Genomic DNA, 17,500 nt, shown 5'->3' on the forward strand with positions numbered 1-17,500 from the left:
GAAGGAAGGAGGGAGGGAGGGAAGGAGGGAGGGAGAGAGGGAAGGAGGGAGGGAGGGAGGGAGGAAGAAGGAAGGAAGGAAGGAAGGAAGGAAGGAAGGAAGGAAAGGAAAGGAGGAAGAAGAAAGGAAGGGAGGAAGAAGGAAGGAAAGGAGGGAAGAAGCAGGAAGGAAAGGAGGGAGGAAGGGAGGAAGAAGGAAGGAAAGGAGGGAGGGAAAGAGGGAGGGAGGAAAAAGGAAGGAAGGAAGGAAGGAAGGAAGGAAGGAAGGAAAGGAAGGAAAGGAGGAAGAAGAAAGGAAGGGAGGAAGAAGGAAGGAAAGGAGGGAAGAAGCAGGAAGGAAAGGAGGGAGGAAGGGAGGAAGAAGGAAGGAAAGGAGGGAGGAAGAAGGAAGAAAACGAGGGAGGAAGGAAGGGAGGAAAGGAAAGGAACATTCAAAACAGACAGGGTCAATTTGACCCAGGATGACGACGCAAGGGTTAATAGAATATTTGAATCAGTGTCTCCCATGTGTGATAGATGTAGCAGAGCCGAAGAACCATATGGATGAAGTGTGAACACGTTTGTGGTGTTTATTTGGACCTGAGGCAGCTGCTTGGCGATGTCTCCTCCTACGAACACGGCCTCGAGGTAGATCCACAGGTTTTGAACCGACAACCACTTCTCGATGATCTCTGAGGTGTTGGAGAGTTTCTGGACCCACAGCTGGATGGACGGCTTGAACGGAGCGTTGTACCTGAAGGAGGACAGACAAAGACCATTCATCCATTTATTCAGTCACTGGTTCACTGACTTAAAGGAAGGAAGGAAGGACGGACGGAAGGACGGACGGACGGACGGACGGACGGACGGACGGACGGACGGACGGACAGAAGGAAGGAAGGAAGGAAGGAAGGAAGGAAGGAAGGAAGGAAGGAAGGAGAGATTCAAGGAAGCAAAGGAGGAAGGAAAGATAGAAGGAAGAGAAGACAGGAAGAAAAGATGGGAGGAAGAAAGGGAAGATCGAAGGAAAGGAGGAAGGATGAAGGAAGAGGAGAGAAGATGGTAAGGAAAGATGGAAGGAAGGAAGGAAGGAAGGAAGGAAGGAGGGAAGGAGAGACTGAAGGAAGCAAGGGAGGAATGACAGATAGAAGGAAGAGAAGACAGGAAGAAAGGGAGGATCGGAGGAAGGGAGGGAGGAAAGATGGAAGGAAGAGGAGAGAAGACAGGAAGATCTTTCCTTCCTTCCTTCCATCTATCCTTACCGTCTTCTCTCCTCTTCCTTCCATCTTTCCTCCCTCCCTTCCTTCGATCCTCCCTTTCTTCCTGTCTTCTCTTCCTTCTACCTGTCCTTCCTACCTTGCTTCCTTTAATCTCTCCTTCCTTCCTTCCATCTTTCCTTACCGTCTTCTCTCCTCTTCCTTTATCCTTCCTCCCTTCCTTTGATCTTCCCTTTCTTCCTTCCATCTTTTCTTCCTGTCTTCTCTCCTCTTCCTTCCATCTTTCCTCCCTCCCTTCCTTCGATCCTAACCCTAACCCTAACCCTAACCCTAACCCCCCCCCCTTCGGTCTCTTTACCTGTTACTCAGCAGCGATGCCAGCACCATCAGACTGTCCTCCATCATGGAGATTTTCTCGGCGGTGTCGGCTCCTCTCAGCAGCAGTTCTCCTCTCGTCCTGAAGGTGGCAAAGCTGAGCGTGTGGCTGCTCCACTCGGCCACCACATCCTTCAGTTTGGCCTCGATGTCTCGTTCCTTCACAGCGCTGATACAAACATCCTGATGCACACACGGACAAAAAGTCTCATGAGAAATCAGGAGAGAGTGAGTTAAGTGATTAATGAAGGAAGAGGAGAGAAGACGGTAAGGAAAGATGGAAGGAAGGAAGGAAGACAGGAAGGAAGACAGGCAGGAAGGAAGGAAGGAAGGAAGGAAGGAAGGACAGATAGAAGGAAGAGAAGACAGGAAGAAAGGGAGGATCGAAGGAAGGGAGGGAGGAAAGATGGAAGGAAGAAAGGAAAGATGGAAGGAAGGGAGGAAAGATGTAAGGAAGGGAGGAAGGATGAAGGAAGAGGAGAGAAGACGGTAAGGAAAGATGGAAGGAAGGAAGAAAGACAGGAAGGAAGACAGGCAGGAAGGCAGGAAGGAAGGAAGGACAGATAGAAGGAAGAGAAGACAGGAAGAAAGGGAGGATCGAAGGAAGGGAGGGAGGGAAGATCGAAGGAAGGGAGGAAGGATGAAGGAAGAGGAGAGAAGACGGTAAGGAAAGATGGAAGGAAGGAAGACAGGCAGGAAGGAAGGAAGGAAAGAAGGAAGGACAGATAGAAGGAAGAGAAGACAGGAAGAAAGGGAGGATCGAAGGAAGGGAGGGAGGAAAGATGGAAGGAAGAAAGGAAAGATGGAAGGAAGGGAGGAAAGATGGAAGGAAGGGAGGAAGGATGAAGGAAGAGGAGAGAAGACGGTAAGGAAAGATGGAAGGAAGGAAGAAAGACAGGAAGGAAGACAGGCAGGAAGGCAGGAAGGAAGGAAGGACAGATAGAAGGAAGAGAAGACAGGAAGAAAGGGAGGATCGAAGGAAGGGAGGGAGGAAAGATGGAAGGAAGGGAGGAAGGATGAAGGAAGAGGAGAGAAGACGGTAAGGAAAGATGGAAGGAAGGAAGGAAGGAGAGATTGAAGGAAGCAAGGGAGGAATGACAGATAGAAGGAAGAGAAGACAGGAAGAAAGGGAAGATCGAAGGAAAGGAGGAAGGATGAGTGTGTGGCTGCTCCACTCGGCCACCACATCCTTCAGTTTGGCCTCGATGTCTCGTTCCTTCACAGCGCTGATACAAACATCCTGATGAAACACACATGGAACAAAAAGTCTCATGAGAAGTGATTAAACCTGTTATTGTGCATTGTTACTTTTCTTAAACACCTTTACTGTAAAAGGTTTGAAAGATAAAGTTTTTATTTTTACAGACACATGTATAAAACCACATGCAGTGATACCAAACTTCACCACTAGATGGCGCCTCTCACACTGACGTTACTATAAAAAGAAGCTACTGTAGATTCAAATTAACCCTCCTGTTGTCCTCAGGTCAAGGAGGGAGGGAGCGAGGGAGAGAGGGAGGAAGGAAGGAAGGAAGGAAGGAAAGAAGAAAAGAGGAAGGAAGTAAGGAGAGAAGGAAAGGAGGAAGGAAGGAGGGAAGGAAGGAAGGAAAGGAGTTAGGAGGAAGGGGAAGAAGGAAGGAAGGAAGGAAAGAAGAAAAGAGGAAGGAAGGAAGGAGAAAAGGAAAGGAGGAAGGAAGGAAGGAAGGAAGGAAGGAAGGAAGGAAGGAAGGAAGGAAAAGAGGAGGGAGCAAAGATAGAGGGGAGGAGGGAAGGAAGGAAGGAAAGGAGGAGGGAGCAAAGAAAGAGGGGAGGAGGGTAAGAAGGAAGGAAGGAGGGAAGGAAAGGAGGAAGGAAGGAGGGGATGAAAGGAGGAAGGAAGGAAGGATGAAGGAAGGAAGGAAGGAAAGGAGGAGGGAGCAAAGAAAGAGGGGAGGAGGGAAAGAAGGAACAGTCAAAAGAGGTGGGGTGAATTTGACCCGGGAGGACGACAAGTTTTTATTTTTATAGACACATGTATAGAACCACATGCAGTGATACCAAACTTCACCACTAGATGGCGCCTCTCACACTGACGTTACTATAAAAAGAAGCTACTGTAGATTCAAATCAAGTAAATTCCCATAAAAGTTACAGTGAAGCTCAACAAGTCATGGAATATAGCAGAATGACTTATTGAATGAATGAATTATTAGTTTTAATTAACATGAATCAATTAAAAAAGTTAAATGTTCTAGTCCAGAGGAGTTAAACTCATTTTCATTAAAAGGGCCACATACAGACCAATTTGATCTCATGTTGGCCGGATCATTAAAAAGATGGAGGGAAGGAAGGAAGGAAGGAAGGAAGGAAGGAAGGAAGGAAGGAAGGAAGGAAGGAAGGAAGGAAGGAAGGAAGGAAAGACAGGCAAAAGGAAGAAGGGAAGAAAGGTAGGAAAGAGAGATAGTGAAGGACGGACAGACAAGGAAGGAAGGGAGACAGGAACAAAAGGAAGGAAGGACAGAAGGAAGAATGGAAGGAAGGACAGAAAGAAGAAAGGAAGGAAGGACAGAAGAAGGAAGAACAAAAGAACGAAAGGAAGGAAGGACAGAAGAAAGAAAGGAAGGAAAGAAGGAAGGAAGAAGGGAAGGAAGGACAGATGGAAGGAAGGAAGGACAGAAGAAGGAAGAACAGAAGAAAGAAAGGAAGGAAGGACAGATGGAAGGACAGAAGGAAGAAAGGAAGGAAGGACAGATGGAAGGAAACTTTACAGGGCTCATTGTTTTTGTTCATGAAGCCGTTTAGGTTTTGAAGTTGAGATTACTTCCACCTTTCATGATTATTGCTAAATTTCAATGTTAATTTGAACATTTCATGGTTTTCTTTCTTTTCTTTTCTTTTTCTTTCATTGATAACTTTTCTACCATCCTACCATCCTGGCTTTACACTAATATTTCAGACAGGGTTATTTCTTACTATTTAAGGTTAAAAAGCACAGAGACTAAAACAAGCTCAATCCCAGCACTATTATAATAAAATATACCCATTTGAAATAAAAATGTGTCCAAGATGAACAGTTCAGACATTTTACTGTAGATATGGAACTAGAAGTTACAGTAAAATTAACAGCAGACGTTATTATCATAGTCTGTATAAAAGAAACAGACGTAACATCCGTGACGTCACCCATTGGTTTGTGGACTGCTGCTCGGAAGCCAATAGTTTCTAATCTAGGCAGCGCCATCTTGAAAATTTCAGGTGCATGCTGGGAAAAATAAAAACATGGATTCTACTTATATGGACATCAAGCGGAGTCATGGTCGGAGCGGGGAGGTTGCTATGGTTACGAGGGCTGGATCTCGAGGACATTGGTCAATCAACCTGTCAATCAGGACGTAGCCACGCCCTAATGCATACCCTGCTTTATCGTCACATATAAAATCAGGGAGGCCAAAATGTCCCAAATGAACATCATACTGCATTGAAGAAGGCTTTAAACAAGCGATTGAGACCATAAACACATTTTGAAAACGTTTACTGAGGTTAGAAATCAAGTGAGAAGTTGGTGAATTCTCCATTGACTTGTATAGAGACGGTCGCCCCCTGGTGGCCTTTTGATAGAATGCAGCTCTAAGTTACTTCCTGGTTGGCTTCATTTCAGAGGACAGGAACTCCCCGCCTGGTTATTATTTGACCTAAAATGAATGAAAAATGTTGCTCTCCAGTCCGGACTGACATCTGCAACTCTTTGTGTTTTCAGCATCAATACCTCAATGTCTTCTTTATTTTTCAGCAGCGGAGCCTCCATGATGCTTCTGAGGGAGAAACTCTCCGATTCCACCTGGAAACTGTGACCGGTCAAGTCGCTGAGACGAGTCCAGTGTCTGGGCAGCATGGCCTGAAGGAAGACGGCAGGTAGAAACATGAGGAGACCACCACCACGACGTTATTTGAGCCTTTTTGACTTATTTTTATTAAAACATACATTTAAACCTGTGTTTATCAAAATGCACTACACCAGAGGAGTCAAACTCATCTTCATTCAAGGGCCACATACAGACCAATCTGATCTCATGTGGGCCGGACCATTAAAAAGATGGAGGGAAAGAAGGAAGGATGGAAGGAAGGAAGGAAGGAAGGAAGGAAGGAAGGAAAGACAGACAGTGAAGGATGGACAGACAGACGGAAGGAAGGAAAGAAGGAAGGACAGACAGAAGGGAGTGGGAGGAAGGAAGGAAGAACAGAAGGAAGAAAGGGAGGAAGGACAGACAGAAGGCAGGGAGGGAGGGAGGAAGGAAGGGAGGAAGGAAGAACAGAAGGAAGAAAGGAAGGAAGGACAGACAGAAGGAAGGAAGGAAGAAAGGCAGGAAGGAACGAAGAAAGGAAAAAGGGAAGGTAGGAAGGAAGGAAGGAAGAACAGAAGGAAGAAAGGGAGGAAGGACAGAGAGAAGGGAGGGAGGGAGGGAGGGAGGGAGGAAGGAAGAACAGAAGGAAGAAAGGGAGGAAGGACAGACAGAAGGGAGGGAGGGAGGGAGGGAGGGAGGAAGGAAGAACAGAAGGAAGAACGGGAGGAAGGACAGATGTAAGGAAGGACAGAAGGAAGAAAGGCAGGAAGGAACGAAGAAAGGAAAAAGGGAAGGTAGGAAGGGAGGACAAGAACACAGGATGGCAAGTGGGCCGGATCACACCCCTTGGTGGGCCGAACCTGGCCCCCGGGCCGCATGTTTGACACCCCTGCAGTATACTATACTATATATGTGAGTCAGGCAGGTTGTGGCACCTTGTTGGCCATCATGCAGAGCAGAGGACACGTCTCAGTGAAGTCATCGATGGTTTTCTTCAGATCTATGAAGGCCTGCCACTCCTTCAGCGCCTTCGGAAGCTTTCGGATCCTAAAAACTCAGAAGGAGACGCAGTGAGAGGAGAGGCAGGAAGTTTACGCTCCTCTTTTTAGAGCTTCCAGTGGTGATCAGAAGCTGAAATACACATTTCAAATCTACTGGCTGCTTTATATCAAATCTAATTTAAACAGTAATAATAATAATAATAATAATAAGTCTCCCTGCTCCACCTGTTCTGGAAGTCCTGCAGCTCAGTGTTGATCTTCTCGATGTTGAGGTCGGCCCACAGGATGTCGTAGTAGCCGGCCACGCTGTCGATGACAGAGTTATACAAACCGTAGAGTTTGGACAGCAGAGAAAGCTCCCTCTTGATCCTCTGCAGCTCCGGATACTCTGCAGAACGGAGAGGAGACGTTAGCAAGGAAGGAAGGAAGGAGAGAACAAAGGAGAGAAGAACAGGAACGAATTCACTCGTACCGTTGACATGCAGTCCGAACAGCTCCTCTCCTCCAGAGTAGGTGGTGTATTTCCTCCACAGCTGATCAAACTCAGCCTGGAAGCTCTGCAGCAGCTCACTGGCTTCAGCTGGAGCCAGGCCCTCCACCCCCGGACCCCTGCACACACACACGTCTTACTTTATAATGCGTAATACACTTTAAGTGTACGACTTTCACCATCCTTTATCGTTTAGTACTCATGGTTTTATCTTTTCCATTCATCTCTTTTTTCTTTCATTTATTCTTCAGGCATCGTAGTATTTTACTTTAAACGCTACAATTTTTGAAATAAGCAAAGTTTTTAAAGAGTGCTACATGAATAAATGATTTTTGATCATATTACCTCTGGTTGTACTCGGAGCAGAAACTCTGAACGCTGATCTGGAAGCTCTGCACTGCAGACAGCAGGTCTGCCTTCATGCTCGGCTGGATCTTCACCAGAGTGTTCTGGTTCTGCACCACCTGCAACCACAACACACATGCTTTTATATTTCTGCACCTGAGAGGTGCAAACTTCACCACTAGATGGCGCCTCTCACACTGACGTTACTATAAAAAGAAGCTACTGTAGATTAAAATCAAGTAAATTCCCAGAAAAGTTACAGTGAAGCTCAACAAATCATGGAATATAGCAGAATGACTTATTGAATGAATTAATTATTAGTTTTAATTAACATTTCAGTGACATGAGCAGCGTCCCTCCGTCTCACCAGGACGTTGAGGTTCGTCCAGGCGTACATCAGTCCGTCCACGCGCTCGGCGTTCCCGTCGTTGAACAGCAGCTCGTGTTTGTTGAGCAGAGCGAAGGACTCCTCCACCGGACCGATGCTAGCATCGATACGAACCTCCGCCTCCCGAACCTCACGACACAAAACAGAGAGGAGACAGGCGAGTGAAACGATGAATGGATTATAATCTGTCAGGTGATGAATGAATGAGTGAGAGAATAAAGAGAGAATAAGTAAATCACGTTAATCGTGATTAGATTAATGCAATCCATAACACGTTAAATTTTTTTAAATCTCATTTTAATGTAGCAAGCCTTTTTGTCCCTTCTACTCCCCCGTAGACGGCTCCTCTAGCTGTAGCGCTATGCTTTGAAGTGGCCTCCTGCAGTAAACCTACCGCGCTGATGGAAAGTAAGAGAGCTACTGGACTTTTGAACGGCTTGTTTAACTTTAAAACACTTCCAGACGCTTCAGTTGACAAGTCAAAAGTAAAATGCAACCTGTGTCAAACGGAGTTTAACTACCACCGGAGTACGTGGAGTTTGAGTTAGCACCTCCACGCTAAACACCCAGGTGCAGCCAAGCCAGCCTCAGCTCCACCAAAGGACCATTTTGGAGTGTGGGAGTCGCAGCAGAGCCGTGATTGATTCCCAGTTAAGACACTCTGGTAAGAAATGCTTTACATTATGGGCTTAAAACTGCCTTCAAATGGAAAATAACAGGATTTTAAACATGCTATTCAAAACGCCATTAATCGTGATTAACTATGGAAACTCTGCGATTAATCTCCATTAAAAGATTAATCGTTTGACAGCCCTAGTATATATATATAATAATGACTTAATGAGTAAGGATGAATTTAGATAGATAGATCAGAGGTAATTTATTAATGGGCTGCTGAGACAATCAGACGTCGGCCGACCTCTCTGAGCGCCGCCATCGCTCCTCGTACGTCCTCCAGGTCTGTGATTGGACGTTGCAGGCGTTTCGTCAGCCCATCCACGAATGAGAAGATGTCGTCCATGTCGGCGGACGCCCGGCGGTTGAGCGCAGCGCCGAAAGCTCGTTTCCACACGCGACACTCCTGAGTGAGAGCCAGCTTCAGCTCGTCGGTGTGGAAGAGAATCGAACCCACGGTGCAGGACGCAGGGAGCTCCGAAATCTGCTCCTCCAGCTTCTGCAGGGACAGAAAAGCATCGCATCGGTTTATAAGGTAGAAAAAGTTATAAATAGTAAATAATGTATGAATATAATAATATATGAATGAAACTTGAAAAGAGACATATCAGTTGAGTTAAGGCTCTAAAACAGGGGAGTCAAACTCATTTTCAATCAAGGGCCACATACAGACCAATTTAATCTCATTTGGGCCAGATCATTAAAAAGATGGAAGGAAGGAAGGAAGGAAAGAGGGAAGAAAGGTAGGAAGGACAGACAGAAGGAAGGAAGGAAGGAAGGAGAGACAGACAAAAGGAAAGAAAGAAGGACAGAAGGAAGGAAAGAAGGAAGGACAGAAAGAAGGACAGAAGGAAGGACAGATGGAAGAAACGGAGGAAAGAAGAGGAAGAAAGGTAGGGAGGACAGACAGAAGGAAGGAAGGAAGGAAGGAAGGACAGACAGAAGGAAGGAAGGAAGGAAAGACGGAAGGACAGAAAGAAGGACAGAAGGAAGGACAGAAAGAAGGACAGATGGAAGGAACGGAGGAAAGAAGAGGAAGAAAGGTAGGGAGGACAGACAGAAGGAAGGAAGGAAGGAAGGACAGACAGAAGGAAGGAAGGAAGGACAGACAGAAGGAAGGAAGGAAGGACAGACAGAAGGAAGGAAGGAAGGAAAGACGGAAGGACAGAAAGAAGGACAGAAGGAAGGAAGGAAGGAAGGAAGGAAGGAAGGAAGGAAGGAAGGAAAAGAACACAAAAAGGAAAGTGGGCCGGATCGCATCCCTCGGCGGGCCAGTTCTGGCCCACGGGCCGCATGTTTGACCCCCCTGGTTTAAAATTTAAAGATTTGGTCGACTTTAAATCGGTTTACCTTACGTACAGAGGAGAGAAATTATTATTACCTGAAAGTATCATGAAGATGTTTAATATGAGAGAAAGTTGATATGATTTAAGACAAATTTGCATATTCAGGAAACTAATGAACAAAATAATGATAGTAGTGAATTAAGTGACAAGAAGAAAGAAGCTGCTCCCATTAATGCAACACAGAAAAATAAAAGTAGAGTAATAATAAATAATAACAATAATAATAAACAAAATCATATTTCTGAGAATATAAAAGATGAAGTGAACAATAGTGCAACAATGAAATATGACAAGTTTAATTTAGTAAACTTAGTAATTTAGTGGAGGTTGAATGAAAGCTATTAAAGGGTTAACCGTTGAACTCACAGAGTAAGAAGAGATCTGAGAGCTGAACTCTGTCAGCGAAGGATCGGACTGCAAGAAGGTCTGAACCTGCTCCTCTGGGTCCTAACACACACACACACACACACACACACACACACACACACACACACACACACACACACACACACACAGGTAATCCACACACACACACACACACACACACACAGACACACAGACACCAGCTGTTAGTCCAGCTCAAGAACAACACACACACACACACACAAACAGGTAACACACACACACACACACACACACACACACACACAGACCTGGTTCCACAGAGTAGAGAAGTGAGTGAGTTCATCCAGCGTGTCGGCAGCCTGAACTCTCAGAGACGACACGATGGAGCCGAGCTGCATCACCAACCTCCAACACACACAGCAACATGATGGAGTACAAGTACCTCAAACTGTACTACAGTAAAGTACTAGTACCTCAAACTGTACTACAGTAAAGTACTAGTACCTCTAACTGTACTACAGTAAAGTACAAGTACCTCAGACTGTACTACAGTATAGTACTAGTACCTCTAACTGCATTACAGCAAAGTACTAGTACCTCTAACTGTACTACAGTAGAGTACAAGTACCTCTAACTGTACTACAGTAAAGTACTAGTACCTCTAACTGTACTACAGTAAAGTACTTGAGTACTAAATATCATAAAAAACTATTTAAATATATTGATATTAACCCTCCTGTTGTCCTCAAGTCAAGGAAGGAAGGGAGGGAGGAAGGAAGGAGGGAGGAAAGGAAGGAAGAAGGAAGGAAAGGAGGGAGGCAGGAAAGGAGAGAGGAAAGAAGGAAGGAGTTAAGGAAGCAAAGGAGGGAGGGAGAGCGGGAGGGAGGAAGGGAGGAAAGAAGGAACAGTCAATACAGACGGGGTTAATATTAACATCTACTGTAAATCCACATTCATCACGGCATCGTTGGACTGACTTGGTGACGTCCTTGTGCTCGGCCAGCTGTCTGTCCAGCCGTCTCAGCACCGGCGGCTTCACCAGGATGTCGTCTCCTGCATCCCGAACCGCCGCCTGCTCCACCTGGAAAACCAGAGAGCGAGAGGTTGTGATTGGCTGTCTGGTGTCAGCTGGTTTAATGACTGAGAGGAGTGATGAGTTTACCTGCTGCTGTTTGTACTGCAGGTGAGAGTAAGTCCACAGAGGGATGTCTTTAGTTAGAGACAACACAACGCTCACCAGCTTATTCACAGTGCTCTGAAAGAAAGACACACACACACACACACACACACACACACACACACACACACACACTTCAATGAGACATTAGCTTCACATTGAAACCATAGACTGTATAGAAGAACTGCTGGACTGCTGCTCGGAAGCCAATAGTTTCTAATCTAGGCAGCGCCATCTTGAAAATTTCAGGTGCATGCTGGGAAAAATAAAAACACAGATTCTACTTATATGGGCATGAGGCGGGGCCATGGGCGGAGCGGGGAGGTTGCTATGGTTACGAGGGCTGGATCTGGAGGACATTGGTCAATCAACCTGTCAATCAGGACGTAGCCACGCCCTAATGCATACCCTGCTTTATCGTCACATATAAAATCAGGGAGGCCAAAATGTCCCAAATGAACATCATACTGCATTGAAGAAGGCTTTAAACTAGCGATTGAGACCATAAACACATTTTGAAAACGTTTACTGAGGTTAGAAATCAAGTGAGAAGTTGGTGAATTCTCCATTGACTTGTATAGAGACGGTCGCCCCCTGGTGGCCTTTTGATAGAATGCAGCTCTAAGTTACTTCTCCATTGACTTGTATAGAGACGGTCGCCCCCTGGTGGCCTTTTGATAGAATGCAGCTCTAAGTTACTTCCTGGTTGGCCTCATTTCAGAGGACCAGAGCTCCCCACCTGATTGAAACCAGTTCTTTGTACCTGGATGTCGTCCAGGCTTGGTCTCAGGATGATGTTGGGGATCGTGAGCTGAATGGAGGCTCTGAAGAGAGGAGGAGGAGCTGATTGGCTGCTACTGGAGGAGAAGGAGGAGGAGGAGGAGGAGGAGGACGGCTGGTATTTGGGGAAATGAAGTCTCCTCCTCAAAGCGTCCAGAGAGGATTTGGTGGCTGGAAGGGAAAAGGAGGAATCAGGACAGAGAGATCAGAGAAGATACCGATCCGTTCCTCTGGAGGTAAACATTTAAAGCTCATTTACGCTCAGATTACAAAGGTGATGCCCTCTGGGAAAAATGGAGCACCTATATTACAAGAAGAGGTGATAACCAGCCTTAATGCTTTGTATATTTTGGTTTTAAGAACGACTATGACCATATTGCAGGTGCTAACTCAAACTCCACGTACTCCGGTGGTAGTTAAACTCCGTTTGACACAGGTTGCATTTTACTTTTGACTTGTCAACTGAAGCGTCTGGAAGTGTTTTAAAGTTAAACAAGCCGTTCAAAAGTCCAGTAGCTCTCTTACTTTCCATCAGCGCGGTAGGTTTACTGCAGGAGGCCACTTCAAAGCATAGCGCTACAGCTAGAGGAGCCGTCTACGGGGGAGTAGAAGGGACAAAAAGGCTTGCAACATTAAAATGAGATTAAAAAAATTAACGCGTTATGGATTGCATTAATCTAATCATGATTAACGCGTTAACGCTGACAGCCCTACTTTAAACATATCGTTTTTGTCTTTTTTTTATCTCCTCCACAGTCGCCATGTTTGTCTCATAAACTTTTGACTCGGTGCTGCCCCCTGGTGGATGTATTGACTCTGTACTGCCCCCTGGTGGATGTATTGACTCTGTGCTGCCCCCTGGTGGATGTATTGACTCTGCGCTGCCCCCTGGTGGATGTATTGACTCTGTGCTGCCCCCTGGTGGATGTATTGACTCTGTGCTGCCCCCTGGTGGATGTATTGACTCTGCGCTGCCCCCTGGTGGATGTATTGACTCTGTGCTGCCCCCTGGTGGATGTATTGGTTAACATTCATGCTAACATACAGGACACATGGAAGTACGTTGAGCATAAATGGGCTTTAAGAAGAAAGGAGGAAAGAGAGGATGAGACAGTGTGTGTGTGTGTGTGTGTGTGTGTGTGTGTGTGTGTGTGTGTGTGTGTGTGTGTGTGTGACGGCTGACCTTTGACCAGAGCTTCAGTGTTACGGTGGCAGAGCTGACCAATCAGACTGTAGAAACGACAAGGAAGACAAGTGAGACAGCGAGTCTTCTGTTTGGAGTCCGGATGGAGACACTGGAAAGATCCCTGGAGAGGAGAAGAGAGGACGCTAGCTTTATGAGTGTGCGTGTGTGTGTGTGTGTGTGTGTGTGTGTGTGAGAGAGTGTGTGGTGTGTCTGAGTGTGAGTAAGAGTGTGTGTGTGTGAGTGTGAGTGTGTGTGTGAGTGTGAGAGTTAGTGAGTGTGTGTGTGTGTGTGTGAGTGTGAGAGTGTGTGAGAGTGTGTGAGTGTGTGTGTGAGTGTGTGTGTGTGTGTGTGTGAGAGAGTGTGTGTGTGTGTGTGTGTGAGAGTTTGTGTGTGTCTGAGTGTGAGTGAGTGAGTGTGAGTGTGTGTGTGTGTGTGAGTGTGTGAGTAAGAGTGTGTGTGTGTGTGTGTGTGTGTCAGTGAGAGAGAGAGAGAGAGAGTGTGTGTGCGTGAGTGTGAGTAAGAGTGTGTGTGTGTGAGTTTGTGTGTATGTGTGTGTGTGTCTGAGTGTGTGAGTAAGTGTGTGTGTGTGCGAGTGTGAGTGTGTGTGTGTGTGTGAGAGAGAGAGAGTGTGTGTGTGTGTGTGTGTGAGAGAGAGAGAGTGTGTGTGTGTGAGAGAGAGAGTGTGTGTGTGTGTGTGAGTGTGAGTGTGTGTGTGTGTGTGTGAGTAAGAGTGTGTGTGTGTGTGTGTGAGTGTGTGTGTGTGCGTGTGAGTAAGAGTGTGTGCGTGTGTGTGTGTGTTACCTCCAGATTAACAGTCTCTGTTGGCTTCATCTTCCTCTTCAGCTCCTCAGTCAGCTCAAACACATACCTCTCTACCTGCTGGCTCTGCCTGATAAACACACACACACACACACACACACACACACACACACACACACACACACACACACACACACACACACACACACACACACACACACACACACACACACACACACACACACACACACACAGTAAATGAACCTGAATGCTTATCGGTGTTCTGGTCCTCTGAAATTAAGCCAACGCGGAAGTAACTTAGAACTGCATTCTGCATGGAGGACGACACAAGGGAGGGAGGAAGGAAGGAAAGGAGGAAGGAAGGAAGGAAAGGAGGAAAGGAAGAAAGAAGGAAGGAAAGGAGGGAGGGAAGAAAGAGAGAAGGAGGGAAGGAAGAAAGAAGGAAAGGAAAGGAGGGAGGAAAGAAAGGAGGAAGGAAGGAAGGAAGGAAGGAAGGAAAGGAGGAAGGAAAGAAAGAGAGAAGGAGGGAAGGAAGAAGGAAGGAAAGGAGGGAAGGAAGGAGGGAGGGAGGGAGGAAAGTAGGAAGGAAGAAGGAAGGAAAGGAAAGGAGGAGGAAGGAAAGAGAGAAGGAGGGAAGGAAGGAAGGAAGGGAGGAAGGAAGGAAGGACGGAAGGAAGGGAAGAACAGTCAAAACGGACGGGGTCAATTTGACCCGGGAGCACTTGCAACGTTTTTTTGTCGTTTGTCATGTACATGTACTCAGAGGCAGCAGGATTAGTGTGTCTCACCAGCTCAGAGTGACAGCAGCAGCTTGGACCGAGCCGTCTGTCTGCAGCAGGAGGTGCTGAGGTGAGACAGGCGAGTCTTCGGGCAGGACGAGCAGACGGCACGATGACATCGCCTCCAGCAGCCGACCGATGCGACACTCCAGCAGGTCTGTGGCAACTTTACTGACCTGGTCCAGTTCCTTCAGAGCCAGATACACACTCCCTATGACTGCACAGGACACACACATTATACAGCAAATCAGTGGCGGCTGCAGAGGAAGGAAGGAAAGGGAGGAAGGAAGGAGGGAGGGAGGAAGGAAGGAAAGGAAAGGAGGAAAGGAAAGGAGGAAGGAAGGAGGGAGGGAAGAAGGAAGGAAAGGAAAGGAGGAGGAAGAAAAGGAGGAAGGAAGGAAGAAAGGAAAGGAGGAAGGAAGGAAGGAAGGAAGGAAGGAGGGAGGGAGGAAAGTAGGAAGGAAGGAAGGAACAGTCAAAACGGACGGGGTCAATTTGACCCGGGAGGACAACACAAGGAAGGAAGGAAAGGAGGGAGGGAAGAAAGAGAGAAGGAGGGAAGGAAGAAAGAAGGAAAGGAAAGGAGGAGGAAAGAAAGGAGGAAGGAAGGAAGAAGGAAGGAAGGAAGGAGGGAGGGAGGAAAGTAGGAAGGAAAGAAGGAAGGAAGAGTCAAAACGGACAGTGGTGGCTGCAGAGGACCCAGAGGGCTACATGTAGCTACGCTGTCAACGTGACGCGGAAGTATAAATCAAGCTTTAGGAGGCACACACATTGACTGTCTGCATCCTTAATGAACTATTATTATTATTATTATTAACCCTCCTGTTGTCCTTGAGTCAAGGAAGGAAGGAGAGGAGGAAGAAGGAAGGAAGGAAAGGAGGGAGGAAGGAGGGAGGGAAAGGAGGGAGGAAGGACGGAGGGAGGAAGGAAAGAAAGGAGGGAGGGAAGAAAGAGAGGAGGGAAGTTGCGTTGCATCTTGGGTAATGTGAGTGTGAGTTGTAGCATTGCATCTTGGGTAATGTGAGTGTGAGTAGTAGCGTTGCATCTTGGGTAATGTGAGTGTGAGTAGTAGCGTTGCATCTTGGGTAATGTGAGTGTGAGTAGTAGCGTTGCATCTTGGGTAATGTGAGTGTGAGTAGTAGCGTTGCATCTTGGGTAATGTGAGTGTGAGTAGCAGCGTTGCATCTTGGGTAATGTGAGTGTGAGTAGCAGCGTTGCATCTTGGGTAATGTGAGTGTGAGTAGTAGCGTTGCATCTTGGGTAATGTGAGTGTGAGTAGTAGCGTTGCATCTTGGGTAATGTGAGTGTGAGTAGTAGCGTTGCATCTTGGGTAATGTGAGTGTGAGTAGTAGCGTTGCATCTTGGGTAATGCGAGTGTGAGTAGTTGCGTTGCATCTTCGGTAATGTGAGTGTGAGTAGTAGCGTTGCATCTTGGGTAATGTTAGTGTGAGTAGTAGCGTTGCATCTTGGGTAATGTGAGTGTGAGTAGTAGTGTTGCATCTTGGGTAATGTGAGTGTGAGTAGTAGCGTTGCATCTTGGGTAATGTGAGTGTGAGTAGTAGCGTTGCATCTTGGGTAATGTGAGTGTGAGTAGTAGCGTTGCATCTTGGGTAATGTGAGTGTGAGTAGTAGCGTTGCATATTGGGTAATGTGAGTGTGAGTAGTAGCGTTGCATCTTGGGTAATGTGAGTGTGAGCAGTAGCGTTGCATCGTGGGTAATGTGAGTGTGAGTAGTAGCGTTGCATCGTGGGTAATGTGAGTGTGAGTAGTAGCGTTGCATCTTGGGTAATGTGAGTGTGAGTAGTAGCGTTGCATCTTGGGTAATGCGAGTGTGAGTAGTAGCGTTGCATCTTGGGTAACGTGAGTGTGAGCAGTAGCGTTGCATCTTGGGTAATGTGAGTGTGAGCAGTAGCAAACATCTGTGTGTGCATGTGTCCGTCACGTGTTCCTTACATCCATCAGTGTTGAGTGCGGTCCAGGACAGAGTGGTGAGTCCAGGGGAGAGAGCCGCCTCCACTCGGCCAATGAACGGCTGCATCAGAGGGAAGAGGAGAGGCGGGATCCTGGCAACCACCGCGCTGAAGTCCTGGAGCATTTCCAGCAGCCTGGACCAGGATCAGGATCAGGACCAGGACCAGGATCAGGATCAGGATCAGGACCAGGACCAGGATCAGGATCAGGATCAGGATCAGGATTAGAGAAGTCAAGTCAATGAAAGACAACATTTTCAACCCTTGTGTCGTCCTCCAGGGTCAAATTCACCCCGTCTTATTCTTCTTTCCTACCCTCCTTCCTTCCCGCCTTCCTTCCTCCTTTCCTTTCCTATCTCCCTTCCTTCTTCCATCCTTTCCTTCCTTATTTCTTCCTCCCTCCCTCCTTCTCTCTTTCTTTCCTCTGTCCTTCTTTCCTACCTTCCTTCCTTCCTTCCCCCCTCCCTCCTTTCCTTCCTTCTTCCTTTTCCTCCCTTCCTTCCTCCCTCCCTCCTTTCCTTCCTTCTTCCTTTTCCTCCCTCCTTTCCTCCCTTCCCTCCTTTCCTTCCTTCTTCCTTTTCCTCCCTTCCTTCCTCCCTCCCTCCTTTTCCTCCCTTCCTTCCTTCCTCCCTCCCTTCCTTCCTTCCTTCCTCCCTCCCTCTCTCCCTCCCTCCCTCCTTTCCTTCCTTCTTCCTTTTCCTCCCTTCCTTCCTTCCTCCCTCCCTCCCTTCCTCCCTTCCTCCCTCCATCCCTTCCTTCCTTCCTTCCTTCCTTCCTTCCTTCCTTCCTTCCTTCCTCCCTCTCTCCCTCCCTCCTTTCCTTCCTTCTTCCTTCGTCCCTCCTTTCC

At 47.0% G+C, this 17,500-nt stretch overlaps 1 protein-coding gene across 1 annotated transcript in view; it reads right to left on the reverse strand.

The window, feature by feature from the left end:
- Nucleotides 1–17,500, reverse strand: part of LOC128382766 (dynein axonemal heavy chain 5-like) — a 90,035-nt gene that overhangs the window by 55,951 nt on the left and 16,584 nt on the right. The window contains 18 exon segments of the mRNA XM_053342777.1: nt 579–732; nt 1,554–1,753; nt 5,316–5,444; nt 6,327–6,438; nt 6,618–6,780; nt 6,865–7,001; nt 7,228–7,346; nt 7,595–7,744; nt 8,535–8,789; nt 10,003–10,083; nt 10,290–10,386; nt 10,959–11,062; nt 11,144–11,236; nt 11,922–12,109; nt 13,122–13,245; nt 13,926–14,013; nt 14,693–14,900; nt 16,637–16,788. Coding sequence (XP_053198752.1) covers nt 579–732; nt 1,554–1,753; nt 5,316–5,444; nt 6,327–6,438; nt 6,618–6,780; nt 6,865–7,001; nt 7,228–7,346; nt 7,595–7,744; nt 8,535–8,789; nt 10,003–10,083; nt 10,290–10,386; nt 10,959–11,062; nt 11,144–11,236; nt 11,922–12,109; nt 13,122–13,245; nt 13,926–14,013; nt 14,693–14,900; nt 16,637–16,788 — 2,554 coding nt within the window.

This window comes from Scomber japonicus, chromosome 21 (genome assembly GCF_027409825.1).
Source record: "Scomber japonicus isolate fScoJap1 chromosome 21, fScoJap1.pri, whole genome shotgun sequence".
NCBI classification, from domain to species: domain Eukaryota; kingdom Metazoa; phylum Chordata; class Actinopteri; order Scombriformes; family Scombridae; genus Scomber; species Scomber japonicus.